This window comes from Polyergus mexicanus, unplaced genomic scaffold, assembly GCF_030449975.1.
Source record: "Polyergus mexicanus isolate NDT 795.1 unplaced genomic scaffold, iyPolMexi1.0 SCAF_17, whole genome shotgun sequence".
Lineage (NCBI taxonomy): Eukaryota > Metazoa > Arthropoda > Insecta > Hymenoptera > Formicidae > Polyergus > Polyergus mexicanus.
Genome location: NW_027223337.1, coordinates 241889 through 254470, shown reverse-complemented (window position 1 = coordinate 254470; position 12582 = coordinate 241889). Strand labels below are relative to the sequence as shown.

The 12582-nt window shown below is 33.1% G+C and overlaps 2 protein-coding genes across 5 annotated transcripts; one reads left to right on the top strand and one right to left on the bottom strand.

The window, feature by feature from the left end:
• Window positions 1–783: 783 nt before the first annotated feature.
• On the bottom strand, window positions 784–7190 carry LOC138940674 (uncharacterized). Its single transcript, XM_070309782.1, has 7 exons — window positions 6830–7190; window positions 6218–6306; window positions 5955–6106; window positions 3852–5625; window positions 3398–3607; window positions 3235–3296; window positions 784–2821 (listed from the first exon to the last, which is right to left on the bottom strand). The coding sequence occupies exons 1-7, from the start codon at window positions 6955–6957 to the stop codon at window positions 2630–2632; spliced, it is 2607 nt and encodes an 868-aa protein (XP_070165883.1). The 5' UTR covers window positions 6958–7190; the 3' UTR covers window positions 784–2629.
• Window positions 7191–8033: 843 nt separating this feature from the next.
• On the top strand, window positions 8034–12575 carry Nap1 (Nucleosome assembly protein 1). 4 transcript variants are annotated; one of them, XM_070309489.1, is made up of 9 exons: window positions 8034–8172; window positions 9695–9842; window positions 10386–10675; window positions 10834–10990; window positions 11075–11212; window positions 11288–11435; window positions 11530–11649; window positions 11876–11995; window positions 12224–12575. In XM_070309489.1, the coding sequence occupies exons 2-9, from the start codon at window positions 9699–9701 to the stop codon at window positions 12232–12234; spliced, it is 1128 nt and encodes a 375-aa protein (XP_070165590.1). In that variant the 5' UTR covers window positions 8034–8172; window positions 9695–9698; the 3' UTR covers window positions 12235–12575. The 4 variants fall into 4 exon arrangements, with proteins under 4 accessions (XP_070165590.1, XP_070165589.1, XP_070165588.1 ...); XM_070309488.1 differs by adding an exon at window positions 9056–9121 and having other exon boundaries at window positions 11876–12575; XM_070309487.1 differs by having other exon boundaries at window positions 11876–12575.
• The last annotated feature ends 7 nt before the right edge of the window (window positions 12576–12582 follow it).

Below are 12582 nucleotides of genomic sequence, written 5' to 3'. Positions count from 1 at the left end.
TAGAGGACAATATCTGATGCGTAATTATTGTTTAATCATCCGAGTACTGATTAGTACAGTAGCAATTTTAATGCAGCAATGTTTGGCGATTATATGAACATATTTACTGCAATAACATTTTAAATAAGTACCTGTATTTTATATAGCAATATCTAATTGTCGTAATTTATATACAATCATTACCCATTTATTATGCGTTATTTACATTATAAATTTTTTCACACATTTCACTTTGTGTAATAATATAGTAAATGTATAAGAGCAGTTTTTTCATATACATATTATGTCAATTTTACTAATCTACGTTCAGTGAGAGAGAGAGAGAGAGAGAGAGAGAGAGAGAGAGAGAGAGAGAGAGAGAGAGAGGGACAGAGACAGAGAGAGACACATATTTGTTATCACTCTTCAATTCTATGCATATTTCGTATCTGTATTTTATATGCCATCATTACAAGAATATGTTTTTGTTTATGTTTATATTTTATGTAATTATTAAATATTTGTCAGAGAGTAAAACAGTATTTTGCGCATTGGATGTAACAGTTATGTGTTTATCTATAGTCAAGGAATAGATATCTAGTCTTTTATTGTAATAAGTTATTTAAACATTTTGCACAGTAACATATACAAAATGGGAGAAAATTGCAGTAAAATAAACTGCATTTCTTCTAAAGCGAATACATTAGTTTATTATTTGAAATGAAATAAAAAATAACATTAATCGCGTATTTGGGCCATGGATATTTAAATTAAATGTTGTAAGATTTTTTATCTACGAGATGTGCAAGGAACGGGTTTTAAATTATAAAATTCTAGTAAAAATTGAATGCGTTTGGTTCTACTGGAATAGATAACAGACAAAGATATGTATAATAACATATATTATTTATTATTACAAGATTTATAAAAAAGAGGTAACATTAAATATTGCCAGCATTATTTGGGCAGTAAACTTGTTAGATTAGTGAGCGCATTTTCTTAGTTTTTGTATTTTTATGTATAAACGACTGCTGTTTGTATCTCGATTAATACAATAAAGGCACTTCAGGTCTAGCACTCTTATTGACATAAATAAAGATTACAATGCACGACGATCACTTTCTCATTTTATTATTTACAATTGGCGTACACATTACTTCTCAATTCTGGTTCGCGATTAAAATTACCTTGCATTAGCGTTTTACGCTTTCTATAGAATAAATATCAGTAACATGTAAGAGCTCAACTAAATATTCCCGCAATTTAATTGTAGAATATTTTGTTCAATAGAATATTATAATACATTTTCCATGATAAAGATATTACTTATATTAATGTATAAATAACATTTAATATGTGTTTGCCATGGCGTATAATAATCGTAATTAACAATTTTCTGTTAGGGATATTTATATTAAATTAGAAGTTTGTGAATTTTTTTTGGTGAATAACGAAGCAAAGCGTACGGAAATCGTTATTTGTTCATTATGTGCTGAATATAAAGTCCACAAAAACAATTTAGATAAAAGCGAAAACTTTCTACAAAATGCATATTTATATACATGCGAAAAAATATGTGAAATCACAAAATATTTTTCTATTCAAAACCATCGAACTTAAATTCGCAGCATACTAACGTTTTAATGGTCGATTTATTCAGAACAATGATGATATGAACGCATAGAAACAATTTTCTTACATATCGCTATATCAACCTTCAATTTCTTTTATATTTATAATTTCTTTGCACAATGCAAATATGTGATACGATATGTCGGACGATTTGGCAAAAACGGAGAATTATTACGAATTTATTATTGCGAAAAGAAAGTGTTCACTCTGTCAAACGGGACGGAGACAGGAGCTGAAGACTGAATGTCTTATTAGGACACGTAGTCTTTCTTTTTTTTCGTATAGATTTTTCTAAAATTTGCGGCCGATTTGTCATTTATCATTTGACAAAAAATAACTTAAATAATCTCTAATGCTATATATTATTCTTATATACAAGGATTTTAGATTTATCGCTGTTGTTTGTACTGACCATTGTGTAAAAAGCAGTGCTTTCCTTAGGTTTTTCGTATAAAAAACCGAATAGAAATTTAAATTGCTACATCCTATAGAAATTACAAACAACATCAATACGAATTTGGTTTTGGCAATTATAAAATTCACAACTCTGATGATTTTTCTCCCAAAAGAGAGACCCGGCTTTTTTGATCATAGCTATTGATACGGGATAAAAAACTTTTGAAATATTTTACAAATTTGTATAACATAAGATGAAATATTTTTTAATGCGTATCAGCAAGAAAATGATGTTTTGAATCATGACAAAAGATGCACATATATGCATTTTAGGAATAATAATATGACACACAAAATTTCACACTACTAATTTTACAAATGTAATACAAACAAACAAACAAACATGTAAATATTATTAATAATTCTTTCTCATCGTTCGATTTGGAAGCTCAGTAATACTGAATTTTTATCTCAGCTTCGAGAAACTTTATTGTTATTACAAAATAGAACTAAAAATATCCCCGTTACTCTAATAACCACATTAGTGGTATTAAATTATATATTCGAGTAAAGATCTTCATCTTTAATACCTTTTTGCATGTTTTGTTTTACCTTCGGAATTTCACGTGTATCCCTTTCTCAGATCGGCTTGAGCGGTCTTCGCATTTGGCCGAACGAATCTGAGAGCTGGTATACGCGACGCGGGTCTAGGAATTCCGCTTATCACAGCAGCTGGCTTGCTTCCGGCACTCCAATTGGTCGGTTGTCTCAAGCGAGTTTTATTCTCAATTTTAGATACTACTTGATTTGGACCCTACAAATCGATATATGTTTATGTAATCATTCTACATATTCGTTAATTTAAATAATAATTTATTTTAATTTATAAATGGATCTTTCTATCTTCGTTTTTTCACCAAGCCAGTAATTAGTTGTAGATGAGAAGAATTATAAATGTGAAATTTATTATTTAAGATGATGCACGTAAGAATTATAAGAACGTAAAGTATTATATATAATAAAAACTATATTAATTAAAAATAAATCAAAACTTCTTTTTAATCTGAGATTGATAAAGATATGCATGGGCAATGAAACTTTACAGCAATTATATGTCACCGACATATTGGAGAAATAACACAATAAATAAATTTAAGCTGTTAACTCATATCACAACGTTGATTTTTTATAATAATATAAATTATATTAAGTTTACGTAAAACATACCTCTGTCTTTTCAACTATCGCAACTTCATCCTTGATTTTTGTTACATTGTCTTCAGGATTTCCTTTAAATGCATGTTAAAAAATATGTGCTTATTTATTTTAAATTAAGTATTATTTACTAATTATTATTTTAATTTTATATTTAAAAAGATAATCTTATTACCGTCGTTCTTTAATGTATGACTAGGCCCAGTAGGACTTATTATCGGAGAGCTACATTTCATTTTTAAATTGGTATTTTGTGAATGTCTGTCAATTTCGCCATATTCTACGCCATTTTTCAGAATCGGAGAAGGTAGATCCGTCTTCGCTTCGACCCAAGTATTTTCTAGTACTCGTATATGCGGTTTGGGCGCAGAATCCTGTTTTAAACCTAAAAATGTACATTTGAAATTAGCGATTTTACTTAATAATCTCGCTAAAGCAACGTTTTTAATTGTAAATTTTATGTTGAGCTTATATTAAATTGATTCTAAATCCTTAATTTTTATTGAATTTTATATTTAAAATTTTTATATTTTATATGTCTCATTAATTTTAAATTTCTATATTCTGATATATTAATTTTGTATTCTATTTTAATAAACTCTAAATATGCAGTAAAACTTGACGCTTACTTTCTTCCTGCATTCGTACTAGGTGATGTAACTGCTCAATATTCATCGTGCGTCTATGGCATGAATTGTGACTGCTGCTGTCAGAACACGTGCTGAGTCTATCGTCCAGATCAGGAGCGCTATGGGCGCTCTGAGTGCTCTCTATGCTTTCCGTCGAGCCGGCGGTTATCACACTCTTTATCGGGAACTGGATATTGGTATTCGCGTTAACCTGCTCGAGCAACTGTTGCTCAGAATCGTTTTTCAACTTGTTGTACGGATGCAGCTTGTTCGATAACTGCGATCTCTCCGCGATGTCTCTTTGCACGATATCGGGCTGCGAGCCTTTAATGTATCCTACGCTGGATATGCTCGCGTAACCAGCGGACGCGCCGCTGGCGGCCTTCAGTGAATTCGATACGAGATTGGGATTGGACTTTTGTAAAAATTTTGGTAATTTTGACAGCATTCTCGGCACATTTCTTTTTTGCTGCGTTTTTGGTAGAGGTTTGCAGAACGTGGTGTCCATGTTTAAATGCATTTCGGCATTCTCGTTGGCAATAGCATCACTCTTTTCCACAGGATTGTTGTTGCTCTTTTTTGTGAAAGTATAAAATTTACATTGGTCTGCTGGTAATTCTCTTTGAGCGATTTCCTTTTGGCTTCTACAATGGTTTGTCAATACCGACTTTTTGTATGTATGATATCTGTTCAATGGAAGAACGTCAGTCTCATTTTCGTTACAGACTACACGAATATTCTCCTTTGCATCTCTTGAGCCGAGATGATTACTGGGAATATGATTATATGTAGAATCCCATTTGCGCTCGCCGCTTCGTTGAATCTCTGCCAGCAATTCTCGCCTTAACGATGTGGGAGCTTTTAGCGTGGAGTATATAGTTTGCCGCGACTGATCGAGGTGCTTCGCAGCGAGTTTCGATACTGAATTCAACATGTTCGGATTCATCGGCGTGGATTGATTATGAATAGGCACCTTGAAAGATATATCTAAGATGTTTGCCGCGGAATCGGCCGATGGAATATCACACGTTACGTTCAGATCCATTTGTTGTATGGTAGGCTTGTATGTATCGCTCTCAATCGATACGGACGAATTTCCTCTCTCGGCATCCTTCGCCAAAGATAGATATGTAGTATCTAATGGCTTAACGTCATTATTCGCTTCGTTCGGTAGTTGTACGAAGGTCGCGTCAGGGTTAGGCTCGGTTACAAAAGTGGAAGACAAAGTGGCTATTTCTCCTTTGTTGAGACTCGATCGCGATGCTGACGTCTCGATAGTTTTAGTGTCATACGTTTCGTTCAAGCCTTTATCTAATTGAATAGATTCTTTGGAAATGTTGCTCAGAGTATTTGTGCAATACATTTTGTCCAGCGTAATCGTATCGTCAGCATTTTGCATCACGAATGTTTTATCGATACTATTAAAGTTTGACTCTTCTTTTACATCATTTTGAATTTCAATCTTATTTGTCACTGATATTGTGCTATCTTCCACAAACGTGGACTCGTTTATAGGCGAGATAATAGATGCATACAAAATAGAGGGCTGCGACATATTTATCAATGGATCATTGAATTCAGGTTCGCCTAAATTTATGAACGAATCAATTCCTTTGGATTGCGACATATTCAAAAATGCTTCCATGCTTTCCTGGCCTGATATTATGGAAAAGTTGTCGTTGGATAAAATGTTTACAGCTGTTTTGGCAGATGACTTTAGCATCAGTGGCACAGATTCTTTGTCTCCCATTGTTGCAGGTAAATATTTTCCCACCTATAATATAAACAAATTATATAATACTAGCAGATATTACATAACAAAATTTTAAATATCAAAGTATTGATATATTACAGATTTTGATTAATAATTAATAATTATTGTGGAATAATTTAAAAGTTACTGTAAAATAATAATTGTATAGAGAAAATATTGTACTATTTTTTATATAACTTTTATTTAATCATTTTTTATTCTACAAATATATCTGTTTGTTTTATAATATAAAAAATATTATTTTTAAATCAACTTTTTAATTTATATCTTAATTTTTAAATATATATATCTATGCTTGAAAATATATAGATTAAAAATAATAAACTTACACTTTCTGTGCGCGTAACATCTATATTTTGTATCTCCGATGTATTTGTCGTGGGAGAAGGGGATAATCCTTCAAAAATTGATTCAAAACTCATTCGAACTGACCGTTTTTTAGGTCTTGTAAACGTTCTTGTGTCGATGCACTTTTTGTTATCTAGAGAAACGTTAAATTTCTAGCTTTAATAAGTAATGTAAATCTAGAGAGTAGATTCGTAAGATTACAAATCAAGTTAAAAACATTTTGCAAACAGTTTATGCTTTATACTTTGTACATCCAATTCTGGTTCTGTCTTCAACCAGGTGTATAGATCATGAATTGTAGATTCGATTGAGCATCGCAGAGGCATATACAACCTGAAAAAAGAGAAATAGCGACTTGAAATTGACTTGATTATATTGGAGCAACAAAGATATAAAACACTAAAATATCAAATTCATCAAATTTTAAATAACAATTATATTTATCATATTATATAATTACAATATATAAATAAAAATATTTTATTTATGCATTCTTTATTTTCAGGTTAACCCAACATCATAATATGTCATAAACTAATTAATAAATTAGCAAATAGAAGAATATCGTATAAGACATTTTTGAGATAAATGTATTCAAAAAATTCTCAAGAAAGGGAGCAACGCATAAAATGAAGCTTATGAAGAAGTGCAGAAAAAAATCTTTTAATTAACATAACGATTATTTTTCTTTCTGTAAACAGCGAGTAATAGTAAGAGAATATATCATTTCACACACATTTCATCTGTATGATATTCTTATCATATTTTTTCCGATTATTAAATTCCTTTCAGCGCCTTAATGCGGTTATGCTCCGAGAAGAAATAACATAATTAAAGAGCCCCCAGTGATACTGACCAATCGTCGTTGTCGTCGAGTTGCAAGTCCGACAGATCGACGCGGTCGATCTCGTCGACGAGATAGCCATCGTGCGTATATTCCGTGCGTTCGACAATCCCATCCGGATCCGTCGTGTCCGATGACATATTTCGCGGCCGAACGTATTATCGAATCGAACGTATACACATATTTCGCACAATCCCCGGATATTAGCACCCTAGAAAACAAACGCGACGACGACGACGACGATGACGACGACGACGACTCGCTGTAATCGCTGCGACTAAGGGGAAAGAAAAAGATATTTTTTTACGTGTACCAGTCGGATCTCGTCGCGAACATAACCGTGGCGAACGAGAGACTTCGTTGTATTTTCAGAGTTTCGTTAATGTCACGGTGCACGAGATAAATAGACGGCTGCATCGGATGACGAATTTTGAATCCGATCCAATTTCGAATTCGATTACCGGAACAGTTGTTTCCATGAACCGCGATCTTTTCGTTCGACGAGTCCATGGGTGCGTTCATGATTGGTTCTTACTTCTAGAACCAACAAATCAACGTCGAGTGTTGTTGACAAAACGATGCTCAATAGTTGTGTTTCCTGAACGCGCCCAATGATAATTTCCGTTCGGCGCAACAATTTTTTAAATATTATTTATTGATATAAAAATGATAAATTCTTTTAATATTATTATTTCGACAATTAATATATAAAAAAGCCATCTTTTTAATATCTATGAAACGTTCATTCTTTAACTACGTTGTTCAAATTTCAAATTCACCATTGCCAATTTGCAATTATCAGAATTCAAATATAAGCGGGAGTTGACGAAAAATGGCAACGTCAATAAATTTGCCAATATCTTTTGTAAATGCGAAAGTTTGGCCGCGTTCAGCAGAGAAAGCGCTCAGTTATCGTCTTGTCAACACTCGACGTTGATTCGTTAGTTTTAAAAATAAGAACCAATCACATTCGATTGCTACTAAACTTTTGATCGGCTGTAATTTTTACTGCGCGGCAAAGCATCGGTTTGCACGAGCCATTATGCGGCGTCTACAATAGAGATTTTAAGCCCTAAGCCTTAAGAAATTCACCAATCACAGTCGAGTATTCTTCTCATACTTGATCGTGATTGGATCAATTTCTTAAGGCTTAAAATCTCTATCGTAGACGTCGCATTACCCCTCTTGCTATCGCACGTTTATCCACGGTCGACGGTTAAGAAGCAAGAAGCAGCAGCAGCGACCGGTTCGGTTCATGCGTGCGGTCCGTTGTTCGCAGTCGTTCGTTCACGTTCGTTTCCCCGCTTCGGTCGGATTTGGTATCTTCTCTTGCGGATCAGCTACGTGATACGAAGGTAACGAACGTATCCAGCACGGTGTGTCTCGCGACGAGGAAAGATCCTTTCACGTCGCGTTCGCACGCACGTTCGCCGCGACGTATTATTCCTCTCGCGCGCGCACTTTCTTCCCTCCTCCCCCGCCCCGCCCCCCCCCCCCCGTTTCGTTCTTTTTCACGTCTTTTATTCTACTTATAGGCATTCCTCCTGACCCCATCGTCCCCCATGTGCGCACGGTTTTTTCGTTCCCGATTTTTTTCCGACGCGAAATCACCGCGACTAGCGCGTCTTGAATTTTATCCCATTGTCTGTCATATTCCACGCTCTTTCATCATCGCACTTTGCCGACGCGCGTTCCATTTATTATATCGCGTATAAGTATTTCGTCTAGTCTTCTCGTTTTGAACTCTTCTCCTCGCGATTCCTCCGAAATAACCTTTCGACGAATCTCGAAACGTCAGCCACGCGCTCAATCGGTTTTCATATTTTATCGAAAAAATATCGAATAGGAAAAAAAAAAAAAGAAAGAAGAAGAAGAAAAGATCGTAATTTTGAGCGAAATTTTTACCATATGATTCAGCGCGATTTGAATCGCAACGGTATTGTGAGAAAAAAATCTCATTTTGTCTCGTATGTATCTGGCGTCTCACTTCATTACGTGGCTGCGTCGAAATTGTGTAATTTCTTGCAATCTTATTCTCTATATTCTTTTTTTATATAGAGGTTTTGACGTATCATAATTCCACAGCACACATCTTTTGCGAGCACTGTGTTGTCACGTTGCGCACTCCTGGCTTGGCTGTTTGAGAAATTGGATCGTTTACATTGATTTCTCCACTTTGTATCTGAAATAATTTACTCTTTATAATTGAATTATTAAAATGTTTTCTTTTTTTTGCAGAATATTTTATGCTACTCTTTCCTTAAAAGATAACCAGTTTGTCTTTTATTAAGAATCTAGAAGATCGTAAGAATTTTTTGTATTAAATTGCCTTGCACCTACATACATTATCACCTTTATGCCACTTGAAGATGGATTTTTCCTTTTCTATTCATTGTATATGTATATGTATATAAATTGAACTACACACACACACACACACATATATATATATATATATATATATATATGTGTGTGTGTGTGTGTGTATGTTTTTCATTCTTTAATTTTGCTGCAAGTATTCTTTAATTACATTGCAATCAAATATTCTCTCGATTGGTTGCTTGCCCTTTTTTCTATGTGAACCCACCAATGTACACTTGCATAAATTTTAACACTGCTTTAACGAACAAAGTAAAATAGCAATAATAGCACCAGTGTGAAATATATAGATAAAAAAAAAAAAAAAAAAAAAAAATCCTCAGTCTACGTAAAATTCAACAAAATTATAATTGTAAATGGGATTCGACAAATTTATTATTTAAATAGACCGAACGCTAAAAGATTCTTAGACCGATGTAGATAGTTGACACTAAAGATGTACAAAGGTTAAAGAGATTATAGAGATTGATAAGCGATACATTTGTGTGTGAATTGTAGTAATATGACAACCGATCCGGAACGCGCCGTCAATACTAGTGCTACGGAATCCGTCGAAGACGAAGATGATAACAATCAACGCAAAATTTTACGTAGCACTGAAGTATTAGAAGCTCTTCGAGATTGTATTACTACATCACCATTAGAGGTACTGCGATATTATCTCGCGTCTTGTAAATTCGACAAATTTATATATCCTTGAATTTATAATAATTTGTGACTGACCTTGTGAAATGTTTATTATTATAATGATATTGCGAAAATCTTTTTCTGAACTGTGCATGCTTCCTAATGCTTATTTGCTTTTATGTCCCACCTAACTAGCAAGTTTTAACAGAATGATACATTTCATATATTTGTCGTGCAATCTATTTCATATATTTGTCATTCTATTTGCTATTTCTCTCCATTTCATTAATTTGAACGAAATTATATATCTATATATCATATTAATTATAATTATAAATCTTACATATATTGTTATTATTAACTCATATAAAATGTTAAGAATTGATTTTTTTAATTAATGATTTGTTATTAAAATTGTAAAGGACAGAAACATATGCTTAAAAAAAAAAAAAAAAAAAAAAAATGTAAATTAAATATTTTCTAATAATTAGAATTAGTTGAATAATTATTATATATTACATTTGATTATATCAAAGTTTCACAAGTACTATTAAATTTTTAGCAAATGCAGTCTCTTCCTGCTTTCATCAAACGCAGGATTAAAGCACTGAAACAACTGCAGCTTGTCACTACTAATATCGAGGCTAAATTTTATGAAGAGGTCCATGCTTTGGAATGTGAGTACTATAAAATGTGTGCGCCTTTATATCAGAAGCGGAGTGAGATAGTATCTGGTACATATGAGCCAACGGACGAGCAATGCGTTTGGGAGAGTGATGATGATGAAGAAACATTAAATAATTATATGAAAGAAAAGGCGAAGATCGAGGATAATACAGAGAACAAGGATGAGTACGTTTTCATAATAGATAATAGATAATGTCTTACATGTGCATATATTTATTTACTTGGGAGAAATTAAGAACAAAGTTAAATATGCATTAAATTTACTTAGGAATGTAACTAGTTGTTCTTGTGCAAATTAATTTACATTATATGATTTTTCACAGAACGGAAAACGAGGATGACATTAAAGGCATCCCAGATTTCTGGCTAACAATATTTAAGAATGTAGGTACATTAGCCGATATGGTTCAGGAACATGACGAGTCGATCCTGAAACATCTAAGTGATATTAAAGTCAAATTTCTGGAATCGAATCCAATGGTGAATCATCATCAAGGATAATGTAATATAATTAATGATTAAAAAAGAAAACAAATTAAAATAAAAATATATATTTTTTTTTAGGGATTTGTCCTCGAATTCCATTTTACACCAAACGAATATTTCTCAAATTCAGTGCTCACTAAGGAATATATCATGAAATGTACTCCGGAAAAAAATGATCCATTTAGTTTTGAAGGACCTGAGATATATAAATGCAAAGTAAGGCTTTTATTATTTAGTTTTAGTTACTAATATTAATCGCAATACTAAAAAAAAAGCATCTCTCTTATATAGGGCTGCGTTATTGATTGGAAGAAAGGCAAAAATGTAACGATAAAAACTATTAAGAAAAATCAGAAACATAAATCCCGAGGATCTATGCGTACTGTGACCAAAACAGTTCAAAACGATTCCTTCTTTAATTTCTTTAGTCCGCCAATCGGTAATATTATTTAATATCTCATATAAATCTTGATTTCTACGTTTAATCTATATTCATTTCGTTTATAATTTTGGTGCAAATATCTATTTTTCAGTGCCAGAAGACTCGGAAGCCGATATAGACGATGAAACCCAAGCTATATTGACCAGCGATTTTGAATTAGGTCATTACATTAGAGAACGCATAGTTCCTAGAGCCGTACTGTACTATACAGGTAATTTCCATGAGTATGTTATTATAAATTTCCCATATGACTAATGTGAATATAATGTGATACAACATTTATAAATTCAGTGCTAAACAAGTAATAAATGCAAGTAGTAAATGCTCGCGACATAACAGATTAAAAAATATTTAATCTCAAAATATTATCTACAATTACAATATTTGTGTAAATATATCTCTCGAGTAGTTCCTTCATAAGATGGGATTAATTCCAGGCGAAGGTCTAGAAGACGAAGACGAAGATTACGAGGATGAGGAGGATGGAGATGATGACGATGACGTCGATGAGGAGGATGAGGAAGAAGAAGGTTCATCACCTACTAACGCGCCTTCAGGTGGGAAACAAGGCGATGATCCTAATGAGTGTAAACAACAGTAGAATTATATTAATTGCGATATAATGGAAACAAAAAAAAATCGTTCGTGCGTTACAGTATGCGACAACACACTAACGACACATCTGACCGATAACTGGCTAGATAATCCTGCACCTTGCGGTTTGCAAATGTAATCCCTGTTCTCTTTGTATCAATCATCTAATCATATCATGTCTCCTATTCCAGATCAAGCCTAGAACTCTTCAACATACCAGTGACACAAAAAAAGAAAGATAAAAAAAATTATGCGTACCACACCTTCCTTTTACTCGCCGTTGACGATGAGTAGAATATATGCGCCTTATTATATCTGTGCTATAAGATCTAATGTCATATATGTATACGGTAATTGCTCTCGCTCTTGAACACTAATTATTGTCAATTTTTAATTCCTTTATTTTATACGACTTGTTACGTTTATATGTGCCGACAGAGAGAGGTTGTTTGAATTCTTTTCCGAAGAAACGCACGTTGCTCTATGGAAAAAATTTTTGGGTACTGTTGAAGCATTTTTAATATAAAAGTGGAGAAAAAAATATTTCACT